General features: G+C 37.0%; 1 protein-coding gene across 6 annotated transcripts in view; it reads left to right on the forward strand.

The window, feature by feature from the left end:
* Positions 1-17,635, forward strand: part of ksr1b (kinase suppressor of ras 1b) — a 55,658-nt gene that overhangs the window by 13,849 nt on the left and 24,174 nt on the right. For 3 of the 6 annotated variants that reach the window (XR_007968798.1, XM_052107002.1, XM_052107003.1), the window contains exon 2: positions 5,098-5,238. Coding sequence is in view for 3 of the 6 variants with exons in the window: in XM_052107002.1 (XP_051962962.1) it covers positions 5,098-5,238 (141 nt within the window). In the remaining 3 variants the exon portion in view is untranslated. Of the gene's footprint in view, positions 1-5,097; positions 5,239-8,369; positions 8,577-15,445; positions 15,592-16,045; positions 16,116-17,635 lie in introns of those variants that run through there. The other 3 variants (XM_052107005.1, XM_052107006.1, XM_052107004.1) reach the window with 3 other exon arrangements.

Raw genomic sequence — 17,635 nt, forward strand, 5'->3', positions numbered from 1 at the left:
TACTTTATTTCAAATCTTCTGTAGCCATGCGATAGCTTTGTGTGAGAACTTCTCAAATTTATGTTGTGGAATTGTTGTTTTGAGAGTTGTAGCAATGTCAGATTTGTTAAGAAATGTTTGAGACAAATCTTTGCAATAAATCGGTCGATTCAGTTCACAAAACAGATCTGAAAGAGTTGTTCACAAATAGGACTGATTAAGTTCTCTGATGCAGTGGCAGTTGTTCACAGCTCACTGGAGGGGAAGATTATCAGTGAAAAAAGACTTCAATTTCTGTCTTTTTGTTTGTTTTCAAAGGGTTTTAGTATTTCTCCTTTTGTGTTCCATGAAAGAAAGTCATATGGGTTTGTAAAGATGTGAGCAAATTATGACAGAATGTTCATTTTTGAGTGATTTATCCCGTTAACATCTAGTAAGCTGTTCTAATACTGCAGCTGCAATCTGCCAGTGCACTGTGACCTCATACAGAGAGCTAATCAACTGCACAGGTGGCTTTTGCTGGGCTACAGGGGCCGGTTGCACCAGCTATACGTACATTACAACTTAGTGCCCATTTACTCCACAACTAAACTAAGTCACAATTTACGCACTACTAAATATTTGAGTGTTGCACCATTAAATTTAGGTAGGACGTAACCCTACATATAAACTAAATATTTACAGAAGCCTCCAACCAGGAGTAACAGATGGAATTAAAAAAGCAGGCTCACTTGATGTCGTCAATGAGCTCATGTTTTTTTTTACAGGCTTCAGTCCTTTCGACATATACAATAGGATGATGTTGGAATTTACGCTCGTTTACATTTACGGGAGAAAACAATATGTAAAAAACTTACTACTTCAGCATGATTCAACTAATCTGATGGTGCACTTTCCTGTGTACGGTGCCAAGTTTCAACATATATAAAATATATAAAATATTAAAATGAATAAATGTCTATGATTCCAGCCTGTGTATTAGCATTTATTTTCCCTTATTCATTTTAGATACAGTTATTGAATATTGTTATTTACTTACGCTAAATAGCCTATATCATTAATTAACTCTTGTTTTATTATGTATCATATTTTAATGGGGATATAATTTATTACAGCTAGCAGTTACGTGAGCAAACAAGGTTTGAACATCAACCAAAACAAGATCAAACTAAAATTCACAGCTTTTTAACACTTCTGTACAAAATTGACGGCTATTTATTGGATAAATACAGGTAAACGTCATATTATGCAACTACACATTACTTTACGGAGAGCTTACAACCTACTAGTTAAGTCTTGCCTTAAGAACAGGTGGTGTAACCAAATTAAGCAATGACTTCGTTACAAACTAACTAGTATTTACTAAGCCCTTAGTGTGAACTTTACGTCTCAACTTAAGTGAGACTTTACGCACAGCTGATGCAACCCTACCCTGGTGCAGGCTGCCACAGTGATCTATCAGGGCTTTTTTTAGTCAACAGATATGTCTTTCTACAGATAGAATACAAGTATCTATTAAAACATGCTTTTTTTGTAGGAGTGAATGTGTGTAACATTTGTGTGAAACAGTCATAGTACCAACAATACTGTTTGCAATTTTGGGAATTATTCTTGTATACTGGCAGGTCTTATAAACTGTCGGTAATCTCCTTTGTTTCTGCTCAACAAGACAGTCTGCCCTGTCACTCTCACTAGACAACTGTAATCTGAAATGGTAATAGGCCTTATATGCGTAACTGTACCTTGTTTACTTATAAATAATAACTGCTTTGGACAAGTTTTATTTCTTAATAAATGCTCATTGTTGCAGATTATTAAAGGAATATTCTGGTTTCAGTACAAGTTAAGCTCAATGGACTGCATTTGTATTGTATTGATTACCATAACAATACATAAAAAGAAATATTAGGGTTACAGTGAGACACTTACAATGCCAGTGAATGGGGTCAATCCGTAAACATTAAAATACTCTCTGTTTCAAAAGTATAGCCACAAGATGTAAACTATATGCATGTCAACATGATTTTAGTGCGATAAAATCGTGCAATAAACCCTTTCTTTGTAAAGTTATTTTCAATTTTACAACTTTGTTGCCATTGAACCCAGAATGAGACCACATTAAAAATCTGGGATTTAATAACTGAAAGTTTTAGAAAAACTTAAAACAAAGAAATGTTATGATGGAAAATGAAGAAGAAATATTTAAGATTCTGCACTATTTCTTGGTCACTTATCAAACAAGCTAATTTGTGACACTAACCTTGTTAGTACAAAAGGTCAGATTTCCTTCCATTAAAGCGCACTAACAAGATGCCTTCTGGATCATTCTCAAATCATGCTGGGAGAACATGGATCATCTGGTTTGGCACAATCTTGTGGAGTTCATGCCAGCTCGAGCCCATGCTGTCATCAAAGCAAAGTGTGTGCATATATATATATATATATATATATATATATATATATATATATATATATATATATATATATATATATATATATATATATATATATATATATATATATATTAGAATCAATATTTTGTGTGATCCCCTTTGCCTTCAAATCAGAACTAATTCTCAGGTACATTTGGTACCTGTATTTCCTTTTGTTTTTCACTAGTGGTCTCAGACTTTTGGACTCACTGTATATAATCTATTATACACATCTCATATGCAAACAAGACTAACAGCACCTAATTTGTTCCACTTTGAGAATGTTTAATGAAATCAATGAAATTAACCCTTTAAATGTGTTTTTAAAGATTTTCTGATTCAGTGGCATACCAACAATTAAAGGCTTATAACTCGACAAAAAACAAAACAAACAACAACAATGAGGGTCAAGTGTTTGGTATCATTGTAAAAACGTTTACATTTTTTATATATGTTTAAACGTATTTTGTCAAAGACATACTCTTCTATTACTCACTATATTTTTGTCTGTGAGTACAGCTGGTTGTTTTCTACTCTTTGAGAGCTTTCCAACAACATATGAAACATGGCTATTTGATCAGACTGATGTTGTTACTGATGTTGCAAATTTCAAAGCACTTGTTCAGTTTTGTTCATAATACCTGCATGCATTGTAAAGTACAGCTTCTAAACCTTCAAACAATACCTATTTTATGTTGGTCAAGACTAGTTATTAATATTTTTGACAACAATTTTATTTTCTCGTGGGCCCATCTGAGCTTAAAGTGTTAAATGAACTTGTGATGCAGAAAAAAGCACCAAACATTCATTCAAGTTAAATCTTTTAAGTTGATGTAACATGCATAGATTTCAGCTAGCAAAAAAAAAGCCTTTTCTCTCGGAGTAGAGTTGCTGTTGTGGCTGGCTCAGGGGTGTTTGAACTTGTACCTTTCATAGCAGGTGTGTTGGTTTCTGTTAACCTGTGGACCACAATGTCTTGCTGCTCCATGATGTCACAAAGGCTCTGGCTGCAGCCACCGCTGCATTCCAGCCAGGGTTGCCATAGTGCCAGAATAGATGCCCCCATGAGAGAGTACAGTCTCCCTTGCCATGATAACCAGTGTCTATTTGTAGACAGCCCTGTTTATTGCAGTGGGTGTGCTAAATCAACTAAGGGAGGGCACTGTCTGAAGCATCTTTGTCTTCATAGCCTTGAACATGATCGACTTGTTGTTTTTAGCCTAAGTCATGGGAAGATAATGATGGGTGGAAGCTGTAATCTAGGCACTGGCCTGTATTTAAATTAAAAAAGTATATGTGGTTTGTTTGTGTACAGTGTTTGTTTGTACTAGAGGTGTTATACCCAAGTGGATTTTAAAAGGAGCTTCCCAAAAAATTGTTGTATCCTTGATAATTAGTTAGCATGATCATTGTATGTAAAATGTGTTTTCCTAAAACACTGGCAGAAATTCACATCTAAATTTGGTCAGTCGAATCTTGTCGCAATTTTGATACTCCAAACGTGATAATTGTTTATCTCCATGGAACCCAAAAGGAGTTATTATCAAATTGTCAATGCTGCTCTTTTTTTCCCTTTATTTATTTATTTATTTTTTTCAGCAAAGAAAATGCATTGGGATCACTGGCTGTTAAGTTCAGTTGCAATTTTGCTTGTATTTGGTCATGGTCTTCCCTTGATTGCTAATTGAAAACTAGGTGCATTGCACCCCTGGTTTACACTGTACTTAATTGGTTGTTTTGATGATAATATTATGCCACACTAGTTTTCATCACCCATACTTTTACAATGAAGTCACACATGGGGATTTCCTCTGTCTGTTCTCACTTTGCATTCTGCATGCGACGCCTGCTTGCGGACACGGAGGTTTAGAGAATCTGCTTGCTCTATTGCTCGGTTTCACATGCTTGCATCTCCACTTCAATCTTGTGTTACATCTGTTTCGTCAAATTGAACTGGCTCTTTTTATTCTCAGAAGTGCTATGAAATATACAGAATGACAGGACATGACATTTGAATCTTTCTGCATTATCGATGTCATTGTGATGTCACAAAAATGCTGTGTCATCACTGTTTGTTCTCACAGGATTTTAGACCACAAAGAACCTGCTTAAAATTGGTCAGTTGGTCTTGGCTACTTTAAGCTTGTCTCCCAGCCTGACCAGCTGAAAAATGCCCCAAACCCCACCAGCTAATGTTCCTGTAATAGTAGCTACTTACAATAGATTAAAAATAAGTTGTCTTGACCAGTTGTTACACAAGTCTGTGTGTGTGTGTGTGTGTGTGTGTGTGTGTGTGTGTGTGTGTGTGTGTGTGTGTGTGTGTGAGCGTGTATTTATCACTTTGTGGGGACCAAATGTCCCCATAAGGATAGTAAAACCCGAAATGTTTGACCTTGTGGGGACATTTTGTCGGTCCCCATGAGGAAAACTGCTTATAAATCATACTAAATTATGTTTTTTGAAAATGTAAAAATGCTGAAAGTTTAGGGGTAGGGTTAGGTTTAGGGGATAGAATATAAAGTTTGTACAGTATAAAAACCATTATGTCTATGGAAAGTCCCCATAAAACATGGAAACACAACTATGTGTGTGTGTGTGTGTGTGTGTGTGTGTGTGTGTGTGTGTGTGTGTGTGTGTGTGTGTGTGTGTGTGTGTGTGTGTGTGTGTGTGTGTTGGCCCTCTACAGGTGAAGCTGGTGAAGTACATCAGTAAACAGTTGGAGTGGAAGAAGAGTGTTCCAGAGAGAGGTCGACCGCTTGCGCTGGACTCTTTTCCGCACCTCACAGACTGGTTCTACACCATCAACCTCAGGCCAGAACTCATAGAGGTATGTGTGAGTTATTTGTCTTTGTTCGCCAAAATGTCTTGCTTCATGGCCCCAATAAAGTAGCATTTTAATTTTGTGACTTGGATTGCAATTTTTATTAATTTATGTTTTCATATTGACTTAAGAATTTGAGATATTGGTTAATTGATATAACATGAAAATTCTATCATCATTTATTCAGTCTCATGTTGTTCAATTGCATTTTCCCCACCCCATACAGTGAAAGTGAATGGGTAATGTGGTTGGGTGGCTACAAAAATTATATCTCGATATTTGTCAGTTTATGAATTAATTGGCCAAGTAGATTCAATATTTATAAGACGTTTAATAAAAACATTTAAAAATAATGAAGGCATTTTTCTCCCAGTTTTTCACTAACCCAGAAGTGAGAATGTGATCTAATCAATTAAAAGCTTAATTAAAAGCATTATTTGACTACATATATTTTTGACTACATATAATAAATAAGGTGTGCAAAAACTACTTCACTTATTTTTGGAACCATGTTGAATATTGCATATTGTATTACTGTTGGACCCAGTCAAGTTCATTATTATAATATAATACTGAATTATAATTATTAATTTTAAGATTATATTTGTTTGATACAAAATGTATATATTTCTGTCCTTTCTACTTCAATTGGGGCTTTTATTTTGACACTGAATGTGCAGTGTGTATTTGACGGTTAACAGCTGTTTCTCAATGTGCGTTCTTTTGTGTTTTTACGTTCTTGTGGACTCGTTCTACGTCACCATACACCGTTGAAGTTCGATTCCAATCCTCAAGAACGCAATTACTTAGAATGCAGGAAATCACCTGAATGTATCCTTGAAATCGAGGATGCATCGGATGGTGAATTGTGTCACCATCCAAGAACTTGTGGAGAGCTTGGTGCCAAGGGGCAGACTAAGGACATTTATCATTTTGTTTTTTCCTCAAGAGTTTCCCGCTGTAAGCTCATGAAAATCTGACTGCTCACAAGAGACGTTACTATGTCAGCATTTGTTGTTTTTTTGGGTATCATTTTAATACAGTGATAAACATAGAGAAAACGAGTGTTTACACACTTTATTGTTTTAATGTGTCACTAGTCCTGCAAAACTTCTCTGGTGTGATGATATTAATGCTGTCACTGGTGTCATAATGCCAGTAGTTCTCACACTGGATTCAAATTTGCTGTGATGGTTAATTGCGCAACAGGAAGATCACAGAACATCTCAAAGTTCGCAATAGATGCATTCTACGTCCTCCTTTTCTTCCGTGTTCGTTTTTCCAAGGACGTTTGGCAAGATTGGTGTTTATAAAACACAAGTCCATTCTCTGCGTTCTTAGAATTGAGAAACACCCTTTTCTGTTACATTCTGCTGCATTTGTAGGTTTGTATAATAACTTGTAGCAGATTCTGATGTTTGGAATTGCATGAATGTTTGAACCTGCAAGTACCATCCTTTCACAATGCATGTGAACTGCTCTAAAAGTGCTAAAAACACAATCTCATGAGCCAAGCGTGCACAGAACAGCGCATCACCCGTTTATTCTGAAGCGCACACAGATCATGTTTATCTGACTTTAACTGCAGCCCTTTGCAGAAGGGATGTCATACAAATATCGATATATCGATTATTAATTGGCACATTATTTTAGCGATATATTTTTGAAGCATCGATGTTTCAAATGTAGTCGAAATTTAAATTAGAAGCCCAATTCGCATGCTTTCTAATTCACTGAGTTCGCCTCCGTTTAACAGTCTGGCATTCATAACATTGGGAGATCACAAGTGGGTGATATAACATATATCTCACACACACAGGATGAGCTCAAGCAGCGCAGGAGATGGGAGTCCAAAGAAATTAAGGTTTTTGTACTTCTTCAAGAATGAACAAAGTAACGTTGATGAGCAAGTTATTTTATGAAACTGCGCAAACTGAACGATTAGAAATGGCGATGTTTATTATGCAATTTTCTCTGCATGTAGCCTTGAATAGGGCTTTCATTCAAGCTGACAAGCCACAAAAAGACAAATAGGCTCTATGAAATATACACGTTACAGTGATTGCTAAGAGTATATAATATTTCTCCCATGATATTGATTTGGATTGATGCGAGTTGCGCTCCGTGGCACTTCAGAATATTGACGCTGAGCATTGGCGGTGTGTTCGGAACTTTTTTAGAAAATAAATAATTGTTTCAAATTTTAGAATGCGCCACATCGTCCACCAGATGTGTCCTGTAATAATAATTTGGATTGATACAAATTGCACTCCTTAGCACTTCAGAATGTTTATCAAAGTTGTGCTGAGAAGACTATTGTACAACGAACAGCCCAATTTATATCTGAAAAAAAATCCCAAAATATGTTGTTAATCATCAGGAATATTTTCAGATTATCGAATGTGTGAAAAATGCATCGATCACAACTTCCCAAGACTAATTTGCAATTAAAGAATCACATATGACCATATTGCCATTTGGATGTTATTTTGATTAGTTGTGCAGTCCTGAAGGATCATGAAATTAGTCTAATGTTGCTCTTGACGAAACTTAAAGGCCAAATAAAAAGCACATTAAAATTATCGCGATTGTCACGATATTGCTTAATTTTATATCATCAGCAACATTATTGCGAATTATATTGTGAATATTCAATACATCACCCAGTCCTAATCAGGACTGAGGGTAACATTCTCTTCACACCTCCTTTTAATTTCAACGTAAAATAGAAAGACATACTGGTTTGAAACAACATTAGGATGAGTGAATGATGCCAGTATTTTCATTATTGGGTGAAATATCACTTTTGTTTCTAACACAAATATTTTAGGTTCATAATTGTATGTATTCGAGGAAGTGTAAGATAGTTGGGACTAAAAAATATTTATGTTATTAAAGAGTTAACAGAGAAGAGGAGAAGGGAAGATGTTTTGCTAGCTCAGTGCAGTGGGTCTCTGTTGCATTTTAGTCCTCTGTGGATCCACACACCTGATCCCACTCCAAAGCTCAGAATGTGCAGAGTCAGCCACTCTCAAAACTCTCCTGTCTGTCTATTTATAATCTTTCGATTGGGGTCTCTCTCTCTCTCCCTCTCTCTCTCCCCTCTCTGTCACAAACGCACACAAAGCTGACCAGAGCAGAACTGCATACAGGACTACCTGGCAAACACGCAGGCTTGTTTGCTCTCATTAGAAAAGGAAACAGACAAACAGAGAAATAAACAAAACAGACAAGACTGAGGAACATAAACTTTAAAAATAGAAGCAGTATATTGCAGCGGGGACGAGAGGGATCAGTTTGCAGCATGCTTCTGATTAGCCCACTGCTTCGTTTCGGTCACTGAGGTAGGACAGCATGGGGTCTGTGAAAGTCTTTTGTGTGTGTGTGTGTGTGTTTGTTATGTGTCCTCCAGTTTTCCTCTTTCTTTGATCCAAATGTTCCAAAATACTTGCATTGTCATTTAATTCTCACAAGATTTTCTTTATGTCTTTGTGTCACCCTGTGGCCTTCTGTCCTCCAACTTGCTTCAGGACCCAGATTTTACATTTGAGCGATAAAAAGATTGTGTTTATGTGCTGAGTCCAAAGTAAACAAATATGTAATTCTTTATTCAATATTGGTTAATGTATACAGTGTGTGTGTATATGTATGTGTGTTATATTCACTCACCGACCACTTTATTAGGTACACCTTATTAGGCACGATTGTTGGTTTCAGGCAGGCTGGTTTAAGAACTTCTGTAACTGCTGATCTTCAGTCTCTTTATAAGAGACAAAATAAAGAGTTTATTTAGAATCCAGTGAGAGGCTATGGTAACTCGGACAACCATTCTGTACAAGTGAGCAGAATAGCATCTCCGAATGCACAGCACGTCAAACCTTGAGGCAGATGGGCTACAACAGCAGAAGACCACGTCGGAAACTTTTTTTAGGAACTTAGTGTTCCTAATAAACTGCTCAGTGTGTGTGTGTGTGTGTGTGTGTGTGTATGTGTATGTATATATATATATATTTGTATATATATATATATATATATATATATATATAAATTATTACTAATGTATTATCACATATTTAATCTGGGGTCTTATTTTCTTTTACCTTGCTTAGTTTTATTTTTGAGCAACATGCAATTTTTTCATAATGGCATCTGTCTAAGTGATGGATGAATTTCCGGCAAAATTTCATCGAATTTGATTGGACGCTCATCCTTTGACGTCTACCATAAAATACATTGAAAAAGAGAAGCCTATTTGTTTTTCTATTTTAATTATGCATTTTTAAATTGTAAGTTTAATTTTATTTTTCACATTTAGCATAATTTTTTTCACTGCTGCTAACTTGTCGAATTTTGGGTTGGGACCTCCTCTTTTTTTTTTTTTTTTTTTAATGGTTAAAGCCAAAGCTGCCATAGTGTGAATCATGAGGCAGGAATGCATGCATGGGGCTGGAGTGGGTAGCAGAGAATTCGATGACCCCTGCGTATCACAATATGATAGAATAGGGCCAGCCTTGATAGTGTTTTCCCAGGAAGAGCAAAGGAATGCTATTCTTCTTATGGGCAGACAAGATCGGACTAGACCAATATGGTTGAATCTGCATGATTAGACAGTTTAGGGAAATGCATTCCATATTAGGTATTTACACACATGTAACTTGTGGTTCCCAATATGTCTACAAAATACCAGGAAATACCTCTGGTGTCTTCCTTTTTATTGTTAATGGAAGGTTACTTCTAAGTTTTGTGTATTTTTCTACATTAAATTATCGTTACTAGAAATGCAGATCTATCTAGGTCTAATTATATCTTTATAACATTTCATATCTGTATTTGTTATTAGACCCCTTTCCCCTGTCATACCTCCCTATTTCTATTATAGGTTTGCTCCGGTACCAAAATTTTGGCTTCGGTATGATACCAGCCCTGATGCCTCAGTATCGTTAGTAAATCGATACTTCAGATTTTTTATGAAATTACATATTAATCATAAAACTTGATTAAAAGAACTGCATAAAGTCTAGCAGAAACAAATTCTGTTTTTACACATTTTTCTGGAATCCATGTTAAATATTTTAATTAAATGTTATATTATACATGCAGCTTTAATCAAATAAAATATAATAATTAATTACCCCCAAAAATTGTGTTAAAATAAATTGCTGCACATAGCAGCTTTACAGTATTAATGAAAACATTAATAGAAAAACAAATCTGATTACCTAAAATGCAAGGATGCTATGGTTGAATCACAACATGCTGGTATTCAGTACACATGTGATATTGCTTAATCATAATACAACCATTTAATATTATACTACTGTTATTATGAGTATTATTGCTACTTTTGGAGCATACATTTTTTACACTAGTTATATTTTTCTGTCTTCAGTTTCACACATCCAGTTTTAGCGGGTCTTTTATTTTGACAGACGTTTGAGTTCTTTCCTTTTTCATATTTTTAGTTATAACTCACGTCGTGACTCAGAATATATCTGAGTTTAACCGGAGAAGGAGATTTGAGTGTTCAAAACCGTTTATACACTAAACACAATGTAGAAAAATCAAGCACCAGTATTGTGTGTTGCGTGCGTGCGATTGCGCGTGTGCGTGGGAAGTAGATGGAGTAGAGCGGCACCCTTTCGTTCATTTTGTAGCATTCAGTGAATTGAAACCGTATATTTAAATGACACCCTTCTGCTGTTTAATGATCACACTTGGCCATATTGAGATTTTAATTTTTTATTTTATTTTCTGTCTGTGATTTCATTAAAGCACTTTCACATGTCATGTACATTTTCTAATGGCAACATACTGTAAAATGGTACCGAAATTAGCAACAAGATTATATCGTACTGTTTAAAGTTTTTTAATATCGCGATATTTCATTACTTGTATACCGTGCGACCCTAATATATTATCATACCTACAGTATATGAAATTACACTGGCCCCAAAAAGTATTCAGACAGAAGACACACTTTGTAATGTTGCCATTGTATAAATAACACATTATTTAACGAAATGGCATCACTTTATCGTTATCACCAAATGGCATCACACTTATTATCATTTTGAGAAATATACATATTGTTTTTTCATAATTCATGACCTGTTTTGCATGAAAAGTGTCTTTTAAATTAAAGCCACTTATATTTGTTATCTAATGCAATGACATTCATACGTTTTAAGTGCCCAAATACTTTTTGGGCAATTGTGTGATTAATATACAATGTTACCATATCCAAACATATTGCTCATATCCAAATCGGTTAGGAAAAGAAAGTGATTTTAACTGCGAGTTGGAGTGACCACACCATTATAATTTTTCACTATAACAATATTGTGATTAATTCCTTGATATGCCCATCTGCCTTGGTTTGGTGGGGTTTCCCATTGCTCAGTGAGAGCGAGTGGAACAACCATGATCCACCTTTCAAACCTTTATGACATTTTATATTGGAAACTGACTGTGAGTCACTGATGAGGAATATAATGCTTATATTAGATCACCCAGAGTTTGGATTTTTTTGTAGGCATGCTTTGGCAGCCCAAAGGGCACAGGCAGGAACGGTTGCTTATTTTTGTTTTGTTTGTTGGTCACATCCTGTGGATCTACAAGAGGCCTTCCTTAAGGTAGAGAGATAGAGATGGAAAGAGAAACTAGATTTTGACGAAAGCAATCTCACCGAAACCTCTGTTTCCTGTGCTCTGCCCCTTTCGGTCTCCTTTGTTCCTCAGGCCTCTCTCATAGCCCAGAATGATCGCTCATGCACAAAATGTATGGTGACAGGTCAAAGAAAGACTTAACGCCTTACTAAAAACAAATAATAAAATGCAACTAAGAATATAGTCATGCATAAAGAGGAAAGCAAAATAAATAGGCTTATTAACTTTTAAAACGGGGACGACAAAGCACTTCCCATATCATGTGTTGTTGACGTCAAATGCTGTGCATCCAATCTAACACCATGGGATTTTGGTGTATCTCTTCCTTAGTATAAGCAACAAAATATCATAACATGGTCATGATATGTAACGTGCCTTCGTCCTCAAACCATGAACAAAATTATGCAATGTTAAAGAATATACAACCCGGAGGGTCATGTGACGCCATGTGAGGATTGGATGTGTGAACGGCGAGCTCTGTGCACTTTGCAATTTTTAACACTTTTAATGACATAAACCAGTTAGATTAGATACACTGTTCTAGGAGGACAATATCCTCATGATCAGGAGACATTAAAGATACTTACATGCTCAAGTTGACGCCCCCAAACAGGCCAAGAGCCTGTCGATTTAGTCGGAGAGGTGCAGAAAATGCGGAGAAAGATACTGAAAATGTCGGCAATGCTGATGAAGATTGTTGCTGACTTGGAGGACCTTGCTGTGATACATCGATCGATCTCTGCCATGGAGGTAAAGTTCACTGATATGGTTACAAGAGCAGGGGATGTCGAGAAACTAATCGATTATCTGTAGTCATCAGAGAGGAATTATCTGCTAATCCGATAGTGACCAAGGTGCATTTGGAGCGTGTCTTGGAGAACATGGAGAACCATAGCTGGCGGAATAACGTCTGGATCGTCAGAATTCCTGAGGGCGAAGAGGGACCAGATATGGTGAAATTCCTGGACGGGGTCTTTCTGAATCTGCTCAACGTAGCAGGCCATAAGCTGGAAATCAAGCGAGCTCACAGGGTTCTTTTTTTTTTTCTTCCCCTTTTTCTCCCAATTTGGGCTCTTAGTCCTCGTGGTGGTGTTGTTACTCTCCTCAATCCATGTGGCGGATCTCCGCTACCTCCACATCTGAGACTGTCAACCCGCACAACTTATCATGTGGCTTGTTGACCACGTTACCGCGGAGACATAGCACGTGTGAAGTTTGCTGCATCCACGCAAAACTCTCCACGTGCCTCGCCGAGAGCGAACCACATTATAGCAATCACAAGGAGAGTACCCTGTGTGACTCTACACACCCTAGCAACCGGGCCATTTTGGTTGCTTAGGAGACCCGGCTGGAGTCACTCAGCACGCCCTGGGATTCAAACTGGTGAACTCCAGGGGTGGTAGCCAGCATCTTTAACACTGAGCTACCCAGGCCCCGCTCATAGGTTTCTTGCTCAGCGATCCGTGGAGGGAGACAGGACCTGATCAATTCTGGCCAAATTTCTGAGCTCATATAGATCTGGTGTCACACGAGGTAAGGAGTAAAGGAAGGCTTTCTTGGAAGATCCACTGTATTTTCTTGTTCCCAGACTTTGCAAATTCGACAAGAGAGAAATGTGATCGATTCAAGGAAAGCAAGCAACTTTGACATCAACGGAAAGTTGCTTTTGCACTGAGATTCCCGGCCAAATTGAGAAAAGATTCTAAGGATGGCTGGAGAACATTTAAATGCCCACAGCAAGCAATGTCCTTCATAAAGTCAATAGAGTGAGTGGGTCATCTTGTTGTGCTCACATTGCAGTCGAGTGGACCGGCTCACTGAACATTCGCTTAACTGTTTGAATCTGTTTGCTCTTTTTGTGCTGGTTCTGCCTAGCAGCTGTAGTTTATTTTGTAGAGTAACACACCTTCAGGACAGTATATGGATGAATCTACATGCTTTGGAAGGATGGACGCCAGTTGGCACTGTCATGCGCGGGGTTAATGCACACGTTTTTCTTTTTTCTGTTTGTTTTGTTCCGGGGGATGTTTGGGTTTTGATGGTTGTTGGAATGTGGTCTTTATAATCTTGTTTTTAACACGTGATCTATTTTTTTCTTATATGTCAAAATGTCAGATGTTAATTTGAGTGGATTGTCTCTCTCCACGTAGAATGTGAATGGGTTGGGGTACCCCATAAAAAGAAGGAAGGTTATTTCTCTTAAGTGTAAGAAATATGATATAGTGTTTCTTCAAGAAATGCACCTTTCTCCATGGGAAGCTGAAAAATTTGGGAAGATAGGGGTTGGGCATTTTTTTAAAGTGCTGGCTCAAGTAAGAGCAGGGGAGTCATTACGCTGATAAGTAAACATCTTCATTTCAAATGTCTCAGAGTAAAGATAAATTAGGAAGAGGAATGCTTACCACTTTCCCTCTCCCTGGACGGATGCTGAACCATGCCCTCGCCACAGCGATACAAGTTTGGGTGAGAAACGGATCAATATGTCCTTTTCACTATAAATTCCCTCCTCCTGCCTAGTAGGTGGCGATATGCACAAAGAATGTGAATTGCCAAAAACAAAAGAAGAAAAAAGTGAAAGTGGAGATTGGTAGTAAAAAAGGGCTTAGCCTAAATATTGATCTCCTTCTCGCCCACACTTATCATATCACTTTTGAAGATATGTATTTAACCACTGGTGTCGTATGGATTACTTTTATGCTGCCTTTATGTGCTTTTGGAACTTCAAAATGTTGGTACCCATTCACTTGCATTATGAGGACCTACAGAGCTGAAATATTCTTCTAAAAATCTTTGTTTGTGTTCAGCTAAAGAAAGTAAGTCATAAACATCTGGGATGGTGTGATAAGAACATTTTCATCTGTCACTTTTTTAATTTTTTCAGCGACATTTAGAAACCAAACACTCAAACTAATGCAAAGACAATCCTAATGCCATATTTGGCCCAATGTATGTTACCTATGTGCAATTCTGTTGTTTTTGCATTTAAAAATGGTCTGTTATCATCTTCAGCCTGCATAGTTTGTATAGTAAAGTAGTTCAGTAGTTCACCTAAAAATGAATATTCTACCATCATTTACTCTGTTGTTCCAAAACTGTCTGTCTGACTTCCTTCCGTGGATCATGAAAAGAGATATCGATCAGAATTGTAGGGACTGACAGCTTCTGTCCCTATTCACTTCCATATTATGCAGATAAAAAGCTGTCAACATTCTTCAGAATTTCCCCTCTGCCACAAAAAAAAGGAAAGTTAAGAAAGTCATACATATTTAGGACGACATTATTTATGGTGATGTCGTCCATTTTTGTATTGGGCTGGATCTTAATGTCCAATGTAAAATCATAGTCCTGAAGGAAAAGTTTTAAAACACTTCTGTTGTGTCCTGGTGATATCCGCACCCTTTGATCTGTGTGTACGGGAAACAAGGAACCTCTTAGGAACGGCCCAGTCAGTGACCATGTGCTTTTAGGAGGTGTGTCCAGAGCTGTGGAGACATCCCACATATTCACAGGAAGGAAGGAGAGATAGAGGGGAGGGACAGTGGGTAAAGGGAGGAGGGAAGAGGTGGTTAGGAGGCAAAGTTTGGGTTAGAAGGGAGCAGCTTTTAAAGTGTGTGTGACTTCTGAGGGGGAGAATTAGATTTTTGCATTACTAGGATATGAGATTTAAGAAAGGGCAACTTCACAATCTTCCATGGTATAGTATTTTTGACTGCTTCATGTTTAAGAGCCTCCCTTTCAAACTTTGTGTCAGCTGTCTTTTGTGTTTTTGATGTTTGTTGGTTTCCTGCCTGCATGAAGGTTGGGTAGAATGTGGTCATAGAAAAGCTACAAGCAGAATTCTATTCAATCTTTGTCAAAAGTGTTAACAGACTCACAAGCTTGAGGTAATTCCTCAATTTTATCTATTTAATTAGTTTCTAAAGAGCTAATTTTGGTGCTTTTTGTTTAGTTCATTTGGTTGTATTTTAATGTAAAACTATTGACAGACCGGGTGTAGCCACCACGGCTTGGCTGCTTTTTACGGCTTCTCCCGATTAATGATTTGTTGAGGCAGCTTTCCTGGGTACTTTTAATTGCAGTGGGTGGGAACTTGTGTATTTGTTTGGTTGGAAGCTAATGCATGCTGTGTCTCTGTTTAATGTTCATAGCATCACTCCCTAGGTTATGTCAGCTCATAAACTCCAGTAGGAGGCATGTCCAGACATCACCTTGGTATCGGTATGTGTCATTTCACCTGCTTTCTGCCCCGGCTTGCCTGTTTTTTCACAGTAACTCACACTTATTAACTTCGATGGATACAAACCGTATATAACAACCAGCTTGTGTTTTTACCGCTTAAATCGCTTATTGCTTCTTTTTTGTGAATGGAAGAATAAAGAAATAAAAATACGTCCATTTAGATGAATGGTTAGTCATGTTATCTTCTGCGTGTTTATAGAAGGATTAGGATTATTGTTTGGATTAGACCCGGTTAATTATGATATTGGCTGCTTGCTTTTCTTCCTACCTTGAGATAAACCTTGAGCAGAGGATCTGGTGTTATATTGTTTTAGAAGAGATAGTTTGAGAAAGTCGCAGGGTGCAGCTAACTCTGATCTCTGGCTCTTTTCCAGAAAGGAAGTCTCCATTAGGATGCAGAGTGATTTCCATTCCTTTTGAGTGCCATGTATACCATTTAAATGGCTTGCACTTGTTTGCAATGTTGTGTTGCTTTCATACACATGTGCTTACCAATATAAATGGGGGAAATAGGCATGATAGGCATGAACTATCACGAATATTTATGTGATTCACACCTGAGGATAAAATACCACTCCTCTGGGCCCATCAATGAGGAATGTGACAAAGAAAATGAATGTGAGGAGACTTAATGATCAAAATCAAGTTTTAAGTTAAAAGAAGTAATCTGACTATACATTTTCTTTACATAAAGACTTTACTTAATTTTAGACCTACACAACCGTTAAAAGAAGTCTCTTCTGCTCACCAAGGCTGCATTTATTTGATCCAAAATACAGTAAAAACATTGTGTGAACTCATTTTACAATTTAAAAGAACAGTTTTCTATTTAAATATATTGTAAAATGCAATTTGTGATCAAAGCTGAATTTTCAGCATCATTAATGCAGTCTTCAGTGTCACCTGATCCTTCAGAAATCATTATAATATGCTGATTTTCCAATATGGGCATATTTAAAGTGCGTTTTACTCATTTAACCTGAACACATATTTGCAAGCACAAGCTTTGTTGATGATAATGAGGCTGCATTAGAATATAATCTAAACATTCATATTATTTACAGCATACAATGTAAATATCTGCTTTAGCCAAAACAGCATTTAAATGTAACTAAAACTTGCCTGTTAAGACATATTTAAAATGTCAATACTTTGAATCCTGTCTGGAAACAGTCCCACTAGTAAAATTTGTACGTTTATATAAAATAGCATGTCATCTAATGAAAACTAAATTACTTACTCGTCCGAAATTGTATCTTCGGCTGGATCAAGTCTCTCTTCAAAATACAAATGTTCATCTGAGTCCCGCTCTTCTTATGAGGAAGATGTTAACTCATCCTTACTATCGAGGAGTTTACAAAGACGCAGAAAAGTTGAGTTGTGTTGTGTTTACATCAAATCTCGCAGTCGGGGCGTTTACCATTTGCCTTGATTGTCTCAGCACATTAGCGTATGAATGGCGTGCTCTGCTGGTGGGTGGGATCACATTACCTATAATG

Source organism: Xyrauchen texanus, chromosome 36 (assembly GCF_025860055.1).
Source record: "Xyrauchen texanus isolate HMW12.3.18 chromosome 36, RBS_HiC_50CHRs, whole genome shotgun sequence".
Taxonomy (NCBI): domain Eukaryota; kingdom Metazoa; phylum Chordata; class Actinopteri; order Cypriniformes; family Catostomidae; genus Xyrauchen; species Xyrauchen texanus.